Source organism: Leopardus geoffroyi, chromosome B3 (assembly GCF_018350155.1).
Source record: "Leopardus geoffroyi isolate Oge1 chromosome B3, O.geoffroyi_Oge1_pat1.0, whole genome shotgun sequence".
Lineage (NCBI taxonomy): Eukaryota > Metazoa > Chordata > Mammalia > Carnivora > Felidae > Leopardus > Leopardus geoffroyi.
Window position 1 is genome coordinate 144107803 of NC_059337.1, and position 19163 is coordinate 144126965.

Genomic DNA, 19163 nt, shown 5'->3' on the forward strand with positions numbered 1-19163 from the left:
AGACGTTACCTTCTCTTTTTTTTTTTCCTCTTAATGCTTGAAAAATGTTTTCGGTTTTGAATATTGCACATTTATTCCCAAAGCATACTTTTTAAAATACAGAGATGCAGACAAGCAAATGGGTCTGTGTAAGCCAGAGCAGTTACCCAGTGGAGGTGGAGGTGGAAATCTTGCTCAGCTTAAAGCAGACACTGGCAGGTGGCACAGACTCACCTTGACTCCTAAACCTACACCCGTGCCGCATGTCTGACAGCTAATGCCAGTCTCGTGTGGCTGCATCAGTGACACAGGGTTGTGAGGTCCTGAGGTCATTATGTCCAGAGATCACCACGCATATTAAAGCAGATGGTGCCGTTGAGCACCCATTGTGTGTTCAGCACCTACGCACAGAGGATCCAGGAAGCGCCTAAGCAGTGCCTGCCCTCTGGCTTCTTATCCTCTGGGGAGGGCCGTGCACCCCACACATGGGCTACAGCAGACCATGACGTCCATTAAAGTAACAGACCCGTGGTTCAGACTGAAGTAGGTTCATAATTCAGAGGGAGAAAAATATTCTGCATCAAAACTACTTTTTTTACTTTGAGAAAGTACTTTCTTTCAAGAAAATTCATTTAAAATTATTCTAATGCTTTGTATGACAAAAATAACTAAGCTATAATCCGTATACTTTTTACCCAATTTTGAATTTAAACTTTCCTAGCACCTGATTGTACTTGAGGGAATTACTGAGCGACGATCATGTACGTGTATATCTGGTACCGTTTGATTGAAGGTGGCCCCTGGAGGCGTTCGGTAATTTACTGTTACATCAGTGCCATGCTTCGGTATTAGATTTTTAATCCAGAAATGATCACCCTTCTTGTGAATACTGATTCTGGCGGCACAAATGCATGAAAGCCTATTATTGAAATAGATATTTGAGTAAGAAATGAAATCTTCCCTTTACAGAATGTCGTTCATGAGCTAAGGATAACCAATCAGGTCATCTATTTGAACCCGCCCATCGAAGAGTGCAGGTACAAGCTGTACCAGGAAATGTTTGCCTGGAAGATGGTTGTGCTGTCTCTGCCCAGGATCCAGAGTCAGAGGTACCAGGTGAGCCTTCCGGGGACTCGCACCACATGGCCTCTGCCCAGGCCTCCCTAGGGCCCTGGGGCGCCACCTCTCCTCCATATCCCTGGAAATGGTGCTCTCCATATGTCTTTCAAGACTCCCGACTTGGGACTCTAGTCTAAGGGAAAGCTAGAGGAAGGCTTATGTGACTTGGCATTTTTCCCCCGTGGCTGCTTTCCCAAATCATTGCATCTGCAGTTCTGATTTCGGTAGTCTCTCAGAAATTCCCCCCACGAACCCGTCTTTTAATTCCTCTTTCTCCCCACCCCCACTTTTTAATATAGAAGTTTGTAGATACACACAAAAGTAGAGGGAATCTCATGAGTTCACATCAGCCTGCTTTGTTTATCATGTGGCCAATTTAAATTTTTATTCCTTTTCCTCCTCCTTCTCCCCACCAGACTATTTTAAAACAAATCCCGGATATAGTCTTTAATAAGAGTATCAATAATAATAATGTGCTTTTGGAGCAAAAGGAAAACTGAAAAGACTGTTTAGTCCCTGGTCTGAGCAACATTACTTCTAAACAAGACTGGTGGTTTTCAAATAAGCAGATTTCCATAACCTCTGTTGTAACAGGCTCTTCTAGAAAGTCTCAGCTTTGAATGTAAGCAGCATAGGCTCAGTTCTGAGGTGTTTTTGTGGTAGCAACCCCCCTGTAGACTCAGCCTTGGTGGTGACCAGCTAATCCGAACCGAGCTATGAACACTGGTTCCTTTCGCTCTGGGAGTGTGCAGACTGCAGGATATTTCTCGTCAGGTGTCTGTTCACACTGCTGTCCTGTTGTCTCCACACTGAACCAAACAGAAGCCAGCCCCTCTTACGCTGGAGCCCGTGCCCCTGCTCTGTGGCCCAGCTCCCCTTCCCTCTGCTGAGCCTCCTGTCACCCTCTAGCCACCTTACTTCTCAGCTCCCCCTGGTGAAAACACAGAGAACTCGTCTGCACACCTGCTCCGGGTCCAGCCCCTCAGGCATCAGGGTCACAGGCGTTTCCCTGCTGTTATGGCAGGCTTCTCAGCCCTTGAGAAGTGTCAGTGGCAGGATGTGATGGTGTGCAACCCCCCCCCCCCCCCCCACTGCCCGCTTGATATGCTTGTTCCGCTTGGCTATCCTGGTTTTCCTCCCACCTCACTGGCCAGTGTCCTCTGTGGCTCTTCCTTGGCTCTCTCTCTTCTGGCTCCTATTGTTTGAGTACACTCTCCATCCCCAGCACCTGTCTCACCTGGTCCATTGCCGGCCAGATGGGACAACTGGGCTCATACCTCCAGCCCGGCCTTTATCCTGAGCTCTAGACCCATCTCCCCAGCCCGCCCCCCGGGCATCTCCACAAGACTGATGGGTGCGAAAACTGAGTGTGTGTCTGACCCCCTCCCTCAGACTAGCTGCCACCCCCACTCCTTTTCTCTGCCTTCAGCCTGCTCAGGGCCAAGCTGAGGTGTTACCCTTGCCTCCCACTGTTTCCATCTGCAGAATTAACCCTGATCTTCTTTTTCCCACATCCACTGATCCCACTGGTCCAAGGTACCATCATCCCTCACTTGGATTCTTAAAGTTCCCTTCTGACAGGTCTCTGTCTGCCTTTGCCCCCTGCTAAAATCTGTTTTCAACACAGCAGCCAAAGTCTTAGGTTTTATGTCAGTCCCAACACTTCTTCCCAGAGCCTGTTGATGGCTTCTCGTGTCACTCCCCATGAAAGCCCATGTCCCATGGCAGAGTGCTGGGCCCCACGTAATATGCTGCTCGTTGCTTCTCTGACTTGAGTGCCAGTATCTCCCTCGCTGGCTCTGTTCCAGACACACTGGCCTCTTGCTCTCTTCACATTCTAGGCAGGCTCCTGCCCCTGGGCCTTTGCACTTGCTGACCTCCCTGCTCAGAACCCCCAGTAGCAACATACTGACATGGCTCACTCCCTCCCTCTCCTGGTCCTGCTCAGTGAGGCCTTCCCTGACCTTCTCCAACCCCACACTCCCAGCCCTCCTCTTTCCTGCTTTATATCTCCATAGTACTTCTCACGTGCTGAGAAGTATCTCTCCTCCCACAGAGTGTAAGCCCATGTGAGCAGAGTTTTTTGTCTGTTTCTTGTGCCCACAGCAGTGCCTGGCACATAGCCAGCACTCAGATCATTGAAACGATGCATGTGTCATCGCTTCCATCATCCAAGTCGGTGTAAATATTTGGTCATGGAAATCTCCATTCTTTGGACATTGCCTTTAATGTTCTGCTCTCAGATGAGAGAGAGGTCTCAAAGTGCTCTGTAGCGGTTTTTGGATTTTCTAACTTGTGCTTGATCTGATGTCCCTTCACTGGGTGATGAGTTGAGGAGGCCTCTGATTTCTTGTGGCTGGGGTAAGCAGATGTTCCAAAGGCCATTTGTATAGCGGGCTCTTCCTTCGGTTCATTTGAATTCAGTGAAAGGTGGCTCTGAGATGAACATCTTTGTACACACTGCTTGTGTTTCTTCTGGTTCTGCTTGCTTAGGTGGGTGTTCATTACGAATTGACTGAAGAAGAGAAATTCTACCGGAATGCTTTAACGCGGATGCCTGATGGCCCCGTTGCCCTGGAAGAGTCCTACTCTGCGGTCATGGGCATCGTGACTGAGGTCGAGCAGTACGTCAAGGTGAGAAGCTCCCCGTCTCATTGAAATACATTGTGGAGTGTGTTTAGACATAGTGAATATGAGGCCTGATGAACACAGGAGCCGAAATCGATGTAATGTGTGTCTAATATGATGTAATTGATGACACTTGCTTATTTTAAAGCAGCCAGTGAATGGTAGGACAGATCTTACAGAATATTAACTATTATTTTAGATAGCAATAAATGTTACTCCTTTTTAATATAAAAATTCGGAGGATTGGAAGTGAATTTTTCTGACAGTATTGACAAGTGAGACGTGAACCTAATGCGTGTGAACATTCTGTAAGAGGCCCAGCTGTGCTATTTGACCCTCCTGTCCACCTGCAGGTCTGGCTTCAGTACCAGTGCCTGTGGGACATGCAAGCCGAAAACATCTACAACAGACTCGGAGAAGATCTCAACAAATGGCAGGCTCTCCTGGTGCAAATACGGAAGGCCCGAGGAACTTTTGACAACGCGGAAACCAAGAAGGAGTTTGGGCCAGTAGTCATAGATTACGGCAAGGTGAGCTCCGCCCCCCCGGGGCAGGGGGTGGAGGTCGCTGTTAAGGCAGCGTCTGTGGGTGACGAGGACGCGTGGAGGTGTAAACACCCCGGCGCGAGGGACTGACGATCTGCTGTCCTGGGCTCGTTCACCCACAGGTGCAGTCCAAGGTGAACTTGAAGTACGACTCTTGGCATAAGGAGGTTCTCAGCAAATTTGGGCAGATGCTCGGGTCAAACATGACAGAATTCCATTCCCAGATCTCGAAGGTGAGGAGGCGGGATCCTGGCCGTGTCGCGAGTCTGCCGGCACATCCTCGGCTCCGTGTTGAATTCCTGTGCTCTCTCCACACAGTCACGGCAGGAGTTGGAGCAGCACTCGGTGGACACGGCCAGCACCTCGGACGCGGTGACCTTCATCACCTACGTGCAGTCTTTGAAACGAAAGATAAAACAGTTTGAGAAGCAAGTTGAGGTGAGCTCCGTGAACAGTTAAAATTCTCATCGTCACCTCGTGAGGCAGGTTTCAGAAATTAGGTGCCTACAGGCCACCACCATCTCCCTGACAGCCACCTGATGGGCTGCTTGAGGGCAGGCACTGGCATCCTGGGGATCCGCGTTTTAAACAGCTCTCGAGGTTTGAGGTCCACTGTGTTTTGCCTCTTAAAATCTTTTACTTTAGTGGTTGTTCTTCGAGTCCGCAAACTTGCGTTCTGTTTATAATTTGGAAGGAGGGGGTGAACCACAGCCCAGCGTGCCTTCGATCCTGTCCGGGCCCCCCGGCTGCAGGCGGGCCTGGGCCCTGCTGCTCCCTGAGCGCCGTGCTCTCAGCGTGGAAGGTTCCTGGAGAAGAGCAGACGTTGTTGTGTGTTCTGTAGCCACACGCTGTCTTCCCTTTACGTGGGAGTCTGACGACAGTCTCTGTGATTCTAGAACTAAAACCACCTGTGTTCTGACTCGCGCAGCTCTACCGCAATGGCCAGCGCCTGCTGGAGAAGCAGAGGTTCCAGTTCCCGCCCTCCTGGCTCTACATCGACAACATAGAGGGTGAGTGGGGGGCCTTCAACGACATCATGCGGCGGAAGGACTCTGCCATTCAGCAGCAGGTGGCAAACCTGCAGATGAAGATCGTGCAGGAGGACCGGGCCGTGGAGAGCCGCACCACCGACCTGCTGACGGACTGGGAGAAGACCAAGCCTGTCACGGTGAGTCCCGCCAGCGTCACAGTTTGCCCTGAGCCCACAGCGTGATTCGGTGTCTTTTCGCCCGAACTTAAAAAGGCTTCGCTGTGGATTAGCTTTCCCACTAATGAGGACTTCTCCTTTTTGTAACTCAAACTTGCCCACGGTGTCTTTGAAAAGTGAAAGCCAACGGAGATCTCTTCTTACCCAGAAACCCCTCATGACGAGCATGTAAATCATGAGGTGGTTTTTAAAAAGTTTTTTGTTCCTAAGCTATCCTTTTCTTGAGCACTAACTGTTCTGTGCAGTGGGGATGGAGCAGTGAACAGGAAGGACAGGAGCCCCCATCCCCATGGAGTCACATTCCAGTGGGAGACGCAGGGAGAAACGAGCAAGGAAAACGCGTGTTCGAGTCAGGTGGTGAGAGGTGCCGTGGGGAAGGGCGAGAGCTGGGAGAGAGAGCGGTGTTGGGTGTGCTGCCGGGAGGGGAAGGGGTGGGGGGTGGTAAGACCTGAGGGAGGGAGGGCAGATGGTGAGGGAGGACTTCCGGCAGAGGTGACGTCGAGTGCGAGGCTCGAGCAAGTACATAACAGCATACCTGGTTTTCCAGGGCAGAATTCAGTGTCATTTATTTATACATAGAAACGTAGGCAGGAAAGAGAAGGGGGAAGGTGGTCATGGGACTTTGAATGTCAATCTGGTTTTCTAGTTTGGGTGTCACTGATCCACACCAGGGCTGGTGACAGGTCTAGCCTCCCACCATCTACTCCGTAGAGCTCTGTGCTGCCTCAGCCCTGGCTGTGATGCTGCATCCAAAGGTCCTGTTTTGTGTTCAGTTTTGGTTCAAGGGCCTGTGTTTTTTTTGTGTGTTTGTTTTTTTACATGAGTCTTGAACTTGTTTTATTATTTTTTTTTAATATAATTTATCATCAAATTGGTTTCCATACAACACCCAGTGCTCATCCCAACAGGTGCCCTCCTCAATGCCCATCACCCACTTTCCCCTCTCCCCCAACCCCCCATCAATGCTGTTTGTTTTCAGTATTTAAGAATCTCTTATGGCTTGCCTCCCTCCCTCTCTGTAACTGTTTTTTCCCCTTCCCCTCCCCCATGGTCTTCTGTTACGTTTCTCAAGATCTACATATGAGTGAAAACATGAGGTATCTGTCTTTCTCTGTATGACTTATTTCACGTAGCATAATACTCTCTAGTTCCATCCATGTTGCTGCAAATGGCCATATTTCATTCTTTTTCATTGCCAAGTAGTATTCCATGATATATATAAACCACATCTTCTTTATCCATTCGTCAGTTGATGGACATTTAGGCTCTTTCCATAATTAGGCTATTGTTGAAAGTGCTGCTATAAACATTGGGATACATGTGCCCCTATGAATCAGCACTCCTGTATCCTTTGGGTAAATTCCTAGTAGTGCTATTGCTGGGTCGTAGGGTAGTTTTATTTTTAATTTTTTGAGGAACCTCCACACTGTTTTCCAGAGCGGCTGCCCCAGTTTGCATTCCCACCCAACAGTGCAAGAGGGTTCCCGTTTCTCCACATCCTCTCCAGCATCTATAGTCTCCTAATTTGTTCATTTTAGCCACTCTGACCGGTATGAGGTGGTATCTCAGCGTGGTTTTGATTTGTATTTCCCTGATGAGGAGTGACATTGAGCATCTTTTCATGTGTCTGTTTGCTATCTGGATGTCTTCTTTGGACAAGTGTCTGTTCATGTCTTCTGCCCATTTCTTCACTGGATTATTTGTTTTTCAGGTGTGGAGTTTGGTGAGTTCTTTATAGATTTTGGATACTAGGCCTTTATCTGATATTATCATTTGCAAATATCTTTTCCCATTCTGTCGATTGCCTTTTAGTTTTGTTGATTGTTTCCTTTGCAGTGCAGAAGCTTTTTATCTTGATGAGGTCCCAGTAGTTCATTTTTGCTTTTAATTCCCTTGCCTTTGGAGATGTGTCAAGTGAGAAATTGCTACAACTGAGGTCAAAGAGGTTGTTGCCAGCTTTCTCCTCTAGGGTTTTGATGGTTTCCTGTCTCACATTCAGGTCCTTCATCCATTTTGAGTTTATTTTTGTGTATGGTGTAAGAAAGCGGTCTGGTTTCATTCTTCTGCATGTTGCTGTCCAGTTCTCCCAGCACCATTTGCTAAAGAGACTCTCTTTTTTCCATTGGATGCCCTTTCCTGCTTTGTCAAACATTAGTTGGCCAGATTAGTGGGTCCAATTCTGGGTTCTCTATTCTATTCCATTGGTCTACGTGTCTGTGTTTGTGCCAATACCATGCTGTCTTGATGATTACAGCTTTGTAGTAGAGGCTAAAGTCTGAGATTGTGATGCCTCCTGCTTTGGTTTTTTCTTCAAATATTACTTTGGCTATTCGGGGTCTTTTGTGGTTCCATACAAATTTTAGGATTGTTTGGTCTAGCTTTGAGAAGAATGCTGGTGCAATTTTGATTGGGATTGCATTGAATGTGTAGATAGCTTTGGGTAGTATTGACATTTTAACAATATTTTTCCAATCCATGAGCACAGAATGTTTCTCCATTTCTTTGTGTCTTCTTCAATTTCCTTCATAAGCTTTCTATAGTTTTCAGCATGCAGATCTTTTACATCTTTGGTTAGGTTTCCTCCTAGGTATTTTATGGTTCTTGGTGCAATTGTGAATGGGATCAGTTTCTTTATTTTTCTGTTGCTTCATCATTGGTGTATAAGAATGCAACCAATTTCTGTACATTGATTTTGTACCCTACGACTTTGCTGAATTCATGTGTCCGTTCTAACAGACTGTTTGTGGAGTCTATCAGATTTTCCGTGTAGAGTATCATGTCATCTGGGAAAAGTGCAAGTTTGACTTCGTCTTTGCCAATTTTGATGCCTTTGATTTCGCTTTGTTGTCTGGTTGCTGATGCTAGGGCTTCCAACACTATGTTGAACAACAGTGGTGAGAGTGGACATCCCTGTCGTGTTCCTGATTTCAGAGGGAAAGTTCTGTTTTTCCCCATTGAAGATGATATTAGCTGTGGGCTTTTCTTAAGTGGCTTTTATGATGTTTAAGTATGTTCCTTCTATCCCTCCTTTCTTGAGGGTTTTTATCAAGAAAGGATGCTGTATTTTGTCAAATGCTTTTTCTGAATCTATTGACAGGATCATATGGTTCTTTTCTTTCATTAACGTGATGTATCACGTTGATTGATTTGCAAATATTGAACCAGCCCTGCAGTCCAGGAATGAGTCTCACTTGATCATGGTGAATAATTCTTTTTGTATGCTGTTGAATTCAATTTGCTAGTATCTTGTTGAGAATTTTTGCATCCATATTCATCAGGGATATTGGCCTGTAGTTCTCTTTTTCTGCTGGGTCTCTGTCTGGTTTCGGAATCAAAGTAAATCTGGCTTCATAGAATGAGTCTGGAAGTTTTCCTTCCCTTTCTGTTTTTTGGAACAGCTTGAGAAGGATAGGTATTATCTCTGCTTTAAATGTCTGGTAGAATTCCCCAGGGAAGCCTGCTGGTCCTGGAGTCTTACTTGTTGGGAGATTTTTGATAACTGATTGGATGTCTTCCCTAGTTATGGGTCTGTTCAAATTTTCTATTTCTTCCCGTTTGAGTTTTGGTAGTGTATGGGTGTTTGGGAATTTGTCCATTTCTTCCAGGTTGTCCAGTTTGTTGGTGTATAATTTTTCATAGTATTCCCTGATAATTGCTTGTATTTCTGAGGGATTGGTTGTGATAAATCCATTTTCATTTGTGATTTTATCTATTTGAGTCATCTCCCTTTTTGAGAAGCCTGGCTAGAGGTTTATCAATTTTATTTTTTCAAAAAACCAACTCTTGGTTTCATCGATCTATTCTACTGTTTTTGGATTCTATGTTATTTATTTCTGCTCTGCTCTTTATTATTTTTCCTTCTGCTGGGTTTGGGGTGTCTTTGGTGTTCTGCTTCTGGTTCCTTTAGGTGTGCTGTTAGATTTTGTATTTGGGATTTTTCTTGTTTCTTGAGATAGGCTTGGATTGCAATGTATTTTCCTCTCAGGACTGCCTTCGCTGCATCCCAAAGCATTTGGATTGTTGTATTTTCATTTTCATTTGTTTCCATATATTTTTTTAATTTTTTCTCTAATTGCCTGGTTGACCCATTCATTCTTGAGTAGGATGTTCTTTTACCTCCATGCTTTCAGAGGTTTTCCAGACTTTTTCCTGTGGTTGCTTTCAAGTTTCATAGCATTGTGATCTGAAAGTGTGTATGGTACAATCTCAATTCTTTTATATTTTTGAGGGCTGTTTTATGACCCAGTGTGTGATCTATCTTGGAGAATGTTCCATGTGCACAGGAGAAGAGAGTATATTCTGCTGCTTTGGGATGTGGAGTTCTAAATATATCTGTCAAGTCCATCTGGTCCAATGTATCGTTCAGGGCCATTGTTTCTTTACTGGTTCTCTGTCTAGATGATGTGTCCATTGTTGTAAGTGGAGTATTAAAGTCCCCTGCAATTACCACGTTCTTATCAATAAGGTTGCTTATGTTTGTGATTGTTTTATATATTTGGGGGCTCCCATATTCGGCGCATAGACATTTACAATTATTAGCTCTTCCTGATGGATAGACTGTGTAATTATTATATAATGCCCTTCTTCATCTCTTGTTACAGCCTTTAATTTTTTTTTTTTAATTTTTTTTTTCAACGTTTATTTATTTTTGGGACAGAGAGAGACAGAGCATGAACAGGGGAGGGGCAGAGAGAGAGGGAGACACAGAATCGGAAACAGGCTCCAGGCTCTGAGCCATCAGCCCAGAGCCCGACGCGGGGCTCGAACTCACGGACCGCGAGATCGTGACCTGGCTGAAGTCGGACGCTTAACCGACTGCGCCACCCAGGCGCCCCGTTACAGCCTTTAATTGAAAGTCTAGTTTGTTGCTTTCTTTTGACTTCCAGTAACATGATAGATAGTTCTCCATCCCCTCACTTTCAATCTGAAGGTGTCCTCAGGTCTAAAATGAGTCTCTTGTAGACAGCAAATAGATGGGTCTTGTTTTTTTTATCCATTCTGATACCCTGTGTCTTTTGATTGGAGCATTTAGTGCATTTACATTCAGTGGTGTTATTGAAAGATACGGGTTTAGAGTCATCATGTTATCTGTAGGTTTCATGCTTGTAGTGATGTCTCTGGTACTTTGTGGTCCTTGCAACATGTCACTCACAGAGTCCCTCTTAGGACCTCTTGTGGGCCTGGGTTAGTGGTGATGAATTCCTTCAGTTTTTGTTTGTTTGGGAAGACCTTTATCTCTCCTTCTATCCTGAATGACAGACTTGGTGGATAAAGTATTCTTGGCTGCATATTTTTCCTGTTCATCACATTGAAGATTCCGTGCCATTCCTGTCTGGCCTGCCAGGTTTCAGTAGATAGGTCTGCTACTACCCTTATGTGTCTATCTTTGTGTGTTAAGGCCCGTTTATCCCTAGCTGCTTTCAGAATTCTCTCTTTATCCTTGTATTTTGCCAGTTTCACTATATGTCGTGCAGAAGTTCGATTCAAGTTACATCTGAAGGGAGTTCTCTGTGCCTCTTGGATTTCAATGCCTGTTTCCATTCTCCAGATTGGGGAAGTTCTCTGCTATGATTTGTTTAAGTACATCTTGAGCGCCTTTCTCTCTCTTCTTCTGGAATTCCTATGATACGGATATTGTTCCGTTTGAATCACTTAGTTCTCTAATTCTCCCCTCATGATCCTGGATTTTTTTTATCTTTTTCTCAGCTTCCTCTTTTCCCATAATTTTATCTTCTAATTCACCTATTCTCTTCTCTGTCTCTTCAGTCCACAGTGTGACCACCTCCATTTTATTTTGCACCTCATTTATAGCATTTTTTAATTCATCATGACTATTTTTTAGTCCCTTGATCTCTGCAGCAGTAGATTCTCTGTCTTTTATGTTTTTTTCAAGCCCAGCAATTAATTTTATGCCTGTTATTGTAAATTCTTGTTCAGTTATGTTGCTTCTATCTGTTTTGACCAATTCTTTAGCTGTCACTTCTTTCTGGAATTTCTTTTGAGGAGAATTCTTCCGTTTTGTCATTTTGGCTAGTTTTCTGTCCCTTATGAGTTTTAAAAGCTTGTTTTGTGCTCTGCACCTGTGAGCACTACAATACTAAAGTCATACACTGTCCAGGGCCTGGAAGGACTCCTGTTTTAAGGGGATCTTCTCTGTCACTAATCCTGGCACTGTAGCTCAGGCAGAATGCTAGCTTCAGCAGGGGAGTGAGTATTGATCAACAGGCGAGATTCTGATCACCAAAATTTGAATATGTTTTCTTGCCATTTTTTGCTAGTAATGTGTTCTAGTTTAAATTTTTGATGATATTTTATATAGTCATTCTCAAGTTACTAAAATTAAGAGTAAGCCAGTAGTACTTTTTTTTTTTTTTTTTTTTTTTTAATTTTTTTTTCAACGTTTATTCATTCTTGGGACAGAGAGAGACAGAGCATGAACGGGGGAGGGGCAGAGAGAGAGGGAGACACAGAATCGGAAACAGGCTCCAGGCTCTGAGCCATCAGCCCAGAGCCCGACGCGGGGCTCGAACTCCCGGACCGCGAGATCGCGACCTGGCTGAAGTCGGACGCCCAACCGACTGCGCCACCCAGGCGCCCCATGAGTAAGCCAGTAGTACTTTAATGGTCAACTGGAGGCCGTTTCCCTGAGGACTACTTGATTTCTCATTCTTGTCTGCGGAACTGATGTAACAGCTGTGTGCCTCGGGAGTGCGTGGCCAGCAGCCTCCCGAGAGCCATGTCCCCTCGGGTCGGGAGCGTCCTGCTCCAGGCCCCAGTCTGTCCTGACTCCTCTCTTCCCGTCTCCCAAGGCACTCGGTGAGACAGTGACTAAACGGAGAGGTGCTCCACCTTTCTCCTTCATACCTTTATTGACGTCAAACATGGAAGTAGAAGTTAACACTCAGTGATGTACATGAACTGTAAGTGTACATCTTGCTCAAGATTTACATGTGTGGACATGTTCAGGGAATCACAGATTTCCAGACTCCCAGCAGGTGCTTTCCACCATTTCAGAGCCAAAGCACGCACCTGTCCTGGGACCTCGCCCTGCAATTGTGCACTTTGACTGCTTTCAGGGCAATCTCCGCCCAGAGGAGGCGCTTCAGGCTCTCACCATATACGAAGGAAAGTTCGGCAGGCTGAAGGACGACCGGGAGAAGTGTGCGAAGGCCAAGGAGGCGCTGGAGTTGACCGACACGGGGCTGCTCAGCGGCAGTGAAGAGCGCGTCCAGGTGCGGACCGCGGGGGTGGGGCTCCTCGTCCCGAGTCTGCCCTTGACCAGGGCCGCGTCAGGGGCTCTGCCAGAGCCGCGGTGGTTTCTGCATCCATGGTCTCACTGTTCTACTGTCGTGATTTCAGGTGGCCTTAGAAGAACTGCAGGACCTCAAAGGCGTTTGGTCGGAACTTTCCAAGGTCTGGGAGCAGATTGATCAGATGAAGGAGCAGCCGTGGGTTTCCGTCCAGCCTCGAAAGGTACACCTAAAGGAGACGTGGTGTGTGTCCTCATATGCTGACGGTCGTAGACCACTCAGGAGCTTCGCAGGCAGGGAACTGTATTGTGCATCCTCAGAATGTCACATGATGGTCATTTAGGATTTATCTGGACTGATGTAAAATTTGTTTGGAAACCATTTTTTTAAGTTTTGTTTTTATTTTTGAGAAAGATACAAGGAATGAGCGGGGGAGGGACAGAGAGAGAAGGAGGAAGAATTGCAAGCAGGCTCTACCCTGTCGGCTCCACCCGATGCGGGGCTCGAACTCATGAACTGTGAGATCGTGACCTGAGCCACAGTCAGAGTCACACTTCATTTCCTGAGCCACCCGGGCACCCCCAGAAAACATTTTTTAAGATATTTCACCATTTAAAGAAATGTCGGCAAACTAAATATCATTTTGTGTTCCTCTTGACAGCTTCGACAAAATTTAGATGGCCTCCTGAACCAGCTGAAAAACTTCCCTGCCCGATTACGGCAGTACGCATCCTATGAGTTTGTCCAGAGGCTTCTGAAAGGCTACCTGAAGGTAGTGGTTCGGTGCTGGGGTCGTGGGTGTCTGTTAGGAACACAGCTGCACGGTAACCTTGCTTCCTCTCTCCGCAGATAAACATGCTGGTGATTGAACTGAAGTCCGAAGCACTCAAAGATCGCCATTGGAAGCAGCTGATGAAAAGACTTCATGTCAACTGGGTTGTTTCTGAGCTAACCCTTGGCCAAATCTGGGATGTTGACTTGCAGAAAAATGAAGCTATTGTCAAGGATGTGCTGCTTGTGGCACAAGGGGAGATGGCTTTGGAAGAATTTTTGAAGCAGGTGAGTAAATAGACTGATAGCCCCATTTATGTCACATTTCAGGCTGTGAGGTCAGTTTGAGCTGTGTAAAAACAAGAGCTTCATCTGCGGTCCTTTTGTCCCCATAGCACTTGGTTGCTTGTATACCTGGCAAACACCCACATACTAATAAGGTGCCCCTTTTTGGTTTTAATTCAGATAAGAGAAGTATGGAATACTTACGAGTTAGACTTGGTTAACTACCAGAACAAGTGTCGCTTGATCCGAGGTTGGGATGACCTCTTCAACAAGGTCAAAGAGCACATCAACAGTGTCTCCGCCATGAAGCTCTCTCCGTACTACAAGGTACCCTTGTTGGGCAGGCTTTCCCTCTCTGATCAGGCTTTCCCCTGCACTTTCTCTGTAATACTTTTGACTGGCAGTTACCAGAAGCCTGTTTTTTAAAGCATGAGTCAAATAACTTGACATAACCTGCAGTTTTTTTTTTACTAAGTTTTGGCCTATCTATGAGTGAATCGCTTAGCAGCTGGGCTCTGCTTCCCATCTGCCTGCTAGGTTTTTGAAGAGGATGCCCTGAGCTGGGAAGATAAGCTGAATCGGATCATGGCTCTCTTTGACGTGTGGATTGACGTGCAGAGGCGGTGGGTGTACCTGGAAGGCATCTTCACGGGCAGCGCGGATATCAAGCACCTGCTGCCGGTGGAGACCCAGCGGTTCCAGAGGTATGGCCTCCAGCCTGGGTGCAAAGGAGCTGAGGGGTAGGTATGACTGGTGACCCTTCTTCACGTAAAGGCTAACGACACTTTTGATTTGATTCGTAGTATCAGCACGGAGTTTTTGGCTCTGATGAAAAAGGTATCCAAGTCTCCCCTTGTAATGGATGTTCTGAATATCCAGGGGGTACAGAGGTCTCTGGAGAGACTGGCAGACCTGCTAGGAAAGATCCAGAAAGCATTGGGAGAATACCTGGAAAGAGAGCGATCCTCTTTCCCCAGGTAAGATGATTGCTTTGACTTGCACTGAAGTCGAGTCCAAGTTCAGGAGCCTCCCCTCTCCCCTGTGGGTCTGTGTGTTAGTCACTTTGACATCAGAAGTTTTGTTACTAGTAACAAAATGAATGTTACTCCCTTTCCGCACATTTATTCCTTTTTTTAAAAAAATGTTTATTTTAGAGCATGTGTGTGTGAGAGTGAAAGGGCGGGGGGAGGAGCAGAGAGAGAGATGGAGACACAGAATCTGAAGCAGGCTCCAGGCTCTGAACTGCCAGCACAGAGCCCCACGCGGGGCTCGGACACAACGGACTGAGTCACCCAGGCGCCCGTATTCCTAATTATAATGTTAAATAATTCCTCACTTTCTGTCTTGTGTTTGTTTATTAAGCTTCATTGAAACTATTATCCACCCTTCTAGGCCGTTTGCATCTCTTAAAAGTTTAGCTCTGATTGTTTTCCAAACGGCATTTCTTCCTTTCTGAATAGTTTGCTTACTGTAAATTGAACAGGCTTTTATTTATTTTGTTTGTCTTGAGAGAGAGAGAGCAAGGAAAGGAAACAGAATCCCAAGCAGGTTCCTTGCTGTCAGCCCGGAGCCCGATGGAGGGCTCAGTATTACGAATGGTGAGATCATGACCTGAGCCAAAATCAAGAGCTGATACTCAAGCTACCTAGGTGCCCCTTGAACAGGCTTTAAAAAAATACATTCATGAAGTAAGATGAATGGCATGAAGTGCATGGAATCCCTCTTCAGTAGCTTGTTCAACAAACGTGTGTCCTTTGCTGAGGGCTGGAGGAAACTCGGATGTGACGTAGTTTAGATTGGAGATTGTCCATCAGCATCCAAGTCTAGTTTCCCTTCCTGCAATTTGAAGTTCCACTTTGATTCACCTTATTTATGTGTATGTGACATTTTACAACTTGAATGCTATTTTAATTTTAGGTTCTATTTTGTGGGTGATGAAGATTTGCTTGAAATCATTGGAAACAGTAAGAATGTAGCTAAGTTACAGAAACATTTCAAGAAAATGTTTGCTGGCGTTTCGAGCATCATCCTAAACGAGGATAACTCTGTCGTCTTGGGCATTTCCTCCCGTGAAGGAGAGGAGGTAGTGAAGTTTATGATTGTAACTTAGAATGCTTCTCTCCTGCCTTTGTACATCTTAATTCTTGTATCATATGTGTTTTAGGTTATGTTTAAAACTCCTGTGTCGATCACTGAACATCCCAAAATCAACGAGTGGCTCACGCTGGTAGAAAAGGAGATGAGAGTCACACTGGCTAAACTGCTGGCTGAGTCTGTTACAGAAGTTGAGATTTTTGGTAAAGCAACTTCGATTGACCCAAATACCTACATCACTTGGATTGATAAGTACCAGGTAACGTGTAGTAGAAGTGGGCCAGCGGAGAGGCGGATGCACCGGCTGGTCTCCAAAACGATCCTTTGGGTCTCGTGTCTCCTGTCTTCCAGGCCCAGCTTGTGGTTTTGTCAGCCCAGATAGCCTGGTCTGAAAACGTGGAGACGGCTCTGAGCAGCATCGGCGGAAGCGGTGACGCGGCACCCTTGCACTCCGTGCTGAGCAACGTGGAGGTCACCCTCAACGTGTTGGCCGACTCGGTCCTCATGGAGCAGCCACCGCTGCGGAGGCGGAAGCTGGAGCACTTGGTTAGTCCCGCGCCTGCCTGACTCACTCCTCACCGGTTAGGCCCTGCCTTCAGTGCAAGCGGTCAGCGGAGGTCACGCCTGGGAGCACTCTTACTGGTGGTAGGGAGAGAAGGAGGTGGTGCATTTGTGAGCTCTCTGGTGTGGGTATCGCTCTGTTCTGTTGAAAGGTAGCCTTGGGGGAGCAGGGGAGTTATGTGTACACATCCCGGGGAAGGGGAGGCGGGGAGTCTTGACCAGGATTTTTGCCTTTGCTTGTCAGCCCGTTCCCAGAGAGGCGCCCGGGTGTGCCTGCACCGCTGTTGCCCCCAGCCTGTAGGGGACAGACTGGGGACAGAGACAGCTGTTCTCCTGACGCATTTCATGCTAGTTAGGTCTTCGCTTGACGTTGGGTGTTTTTGTTTGTTGGTGGTTTGGTTTTGCTGCAGCTCTTGATTCTGTGTAATTTCATTGTGGGAATGACAGTGCTGTTTTTGGAAGGGAATTTGGATTTGGAATATTCACTGAAAGCTATTGCAGCTGGATCTTGAATCTCAAAAGTCTGCTAAATGATCACGTGCCCAGGAAATGCAGTGTCCTTGCACTACTCCAGTTCATGACAAAGTCTTAATAAGTGACTCTGTGTTCAGATTACAGAGTTGGTTCACCAGAGGGACGTTACACGCTCCTTGATCAAAAGCAAGATCGACAATGCCAAATCTTTCGAATGGCTCAGCCAGATGCGCTTTTACTTCGACCCTAAGCAAACCGATGTGCTACAGCAGTTGTCGATCCAAATGGCAAACGCCAAATTTAACTATGGCTTTGAGTACCTGGGTGTTCAGGACAAGCTGGTCCAGACACCCCTCACCGACCGCTGCTATTTGACCATGACACAAGCCTTGGAGGCCAGGCTGGGGGGGTCCCCTTTCGGTAAGTTACTCCACAGACCCGGACAAATGGAGAGAGTAAATGCAGTTTGTGAAGATTAAATCAACGATTTTAAATGTATTTCTTAATTACGTAGCTCATACGTTCTAGAACCTCAGATTTGTCTGCAGTTGTTACACGTCCTTTGATTTTGTGAACAAGCTGGGTAAGGCTAACGATACCTCCCGGTGGACTCAAGTACTCAGTCACTCTTCTTCAAACAATAGGGCCAGCCGGGACTGGGAAGACAGAGTCCGTCAAAGCTCTTGGCCATCAGCTTGGACGCTTTGTTTTGGTCTTCAACTGCGATGAAACCTTTGATTTCCAGGTGAGAAGATTTCTGAGTCCACCTAAAATCTAACAGCCTGAGAGGTCGGCTGGGGAGTACCACGCCTGGACCCCTCTCAGGGCTCCTGGCCTCACGGCTGGGCACGGCCCGTCTGGCCTTCTGAGTCCCAGGGATGGTGCGGTTTTGAGTGGGGTGTCCGACATACCTGCTTTGGTGTTGACTTGAGCTGCATTGTTTCTGGAAGAGACGGTTAGTGTCTATGTGTGGGAATAAGTAACTATGATGGAAAAGATTTTTTTTTTAATTTTTTTTTTTTTTTTAACGTTTATTTATTTTTGAGACAGAGACAGAGCGTGAACAGGGGAGGGTCAGAGAGAGGGAGACACAGAATCTGAAACAGGCTCCAGGCTCTGAGCTGTCAGCACAGAGCCTGACGCAGGGCTCGAACTCACGGACCATGAGATCATGACCTGAGCCAAAGTCGGCCGCTTAACCGACTGAGCCACCCAGGCGCCCCGGAAAAGATTTTTTTTTTTTTTTTAATTTTTTTTTTTTTTCAACGTTTATTTATTTTTGGGACAGAGAGAGACAGAGCATGAACGGGGGAGGGGCAGAGAGAGAGGGAGACACAGAATCGGAAACAGGCTCCAGGCTCTGAGCCATCAGCCCAGAGCCCGACGCGGGGCTCGAACTCACGGACCGCGAGATCGTGACCTGGCTGAGGTCGGACGCTTAACCGACTGCGCCACCCAGGCGCCCCGGGAAAAGATTTTTTTAATCAACAAAAAGGGGCAGAATAAAAACAGCTCTATCTTTGGAATCGGCACAGGAGGAGAAAAGGTGTGATGCCCTACGTCTGTACACAGACAATCGCCATTGTTAGTGAAGCACTTCTGTGTGCAGGCCCCGCACCTCCCGTGTGAACCTGATGTCACGCTCACAGCCACCCGGGGGGGCGGTGGTAGCCCAAGGTCCCGCCAGATCAGGGCCGTGGAGCCCGCCCGAAGCAGGTGGTTTGAGCTCCTGTCTTTGTTCGGTTTCAGGCGATGGGACGGATCTTTGTGGGGCTCTGCCAGGTGGGTGCGTGGGGCTGCTTTGACGAGTTCAACCGCCTGGAGGAGCGGATGCTGTCAGCCGTGTCGCAGCAGGTGCAGTGCATTCAGGAAGCGCTGCGCGAGCACTCCAACCCCAACTGCGATAAGAGTGAGACTTCCCTTTTCCTCTGCACATTACTTAGCGGCTGTGGAAGGAGAGTCCACGGGGGCTGGGTCACACCTCTGTGATTAGAAACGAGTGAGAGTTTCACTTCGCTCCCAGGACTCACTATTGCAGGCAGGGCGGTGGGGCCCAGGATAACACTGCACGAGCAGTTTGCATTCTCCGGACCAGAGCGGCCCAAAGCCCTAGCTGTCCTTCCCCCAGTGAGTGAGAGTCCCTGTGCTCCGTCCCTCTCTGTCCGCCCGCACTGAGTGTTGGGCCTGTGAGGGCTCTCCCTGCTCCCCCTGCACGGCCACAGAGCCAGCCTTGCTGCCACCTGTTGGCAG

General features: G+C 47.0%; 1 protein-coding gene across 1 annotated transcript in view; it reads left to right on the forward strand.

The window, feature by feature from the left end:
• The window catches only part of DYNC1H1 (dynein cytoplasmic 1 heavy chain 1), a 78725-nt gene that overhangs the window by 27409 nt on the left and 32153 nt on the right, over positions 1-19163 (forward strand). Inside the window, exons 11-29 of the mRNA XM_045452129.1 lie at positions 949-1095; positions 3592-3732; positions 4080-4256; positions 4394-4504; positions 4590-4709; positions 5200-5439; positions 12555-12710; positions 12838-12951; positions 13390-13500; positions 13578-13787; positions 13965-14111; positions 14322-14488; positions 14588-14761; positions 15702-15867; positions 15949-16137; positions 16230-16424; positions 17051-17333; positions 17558-17658; positions 18663-18822. Coding sequence (XP_045308085.1) covers positions 949-1095; positions 3592-3732; positions 4080-4256; positions 4394-4504; positions 4590-4709; positions 5200-5439; positions 12555-12710; positions 12838-12951; positions 13390-13500; positions 13578-13787; positions 13965-14111; positions 14322-14488; positions 14588-14761; positions 15702-15867; positions 15949-16137; positions 16230-16424; positions 17051-17333; positions 17558-17658; positions 18663-18822 — 3109 coding nt within the window. The remainder of the gene's footprint in view (positions 1-948; positions 1096-3591; positions 3733-4079; positions 4257-4393; positions 4505-4589; positions 4710-5199; positions 5440-12554; positions 12711-12837; positions 12952-13389; positions 13501-13577; positions 13788-13964; positions 14112-14321; positions 14489-14587; positions 14762-15701; positions 15868-15948; positions 16138-16229; positions 16425-17050; positions 17334-17557; positions 17659-18662; positions 18823-19163) is intronic.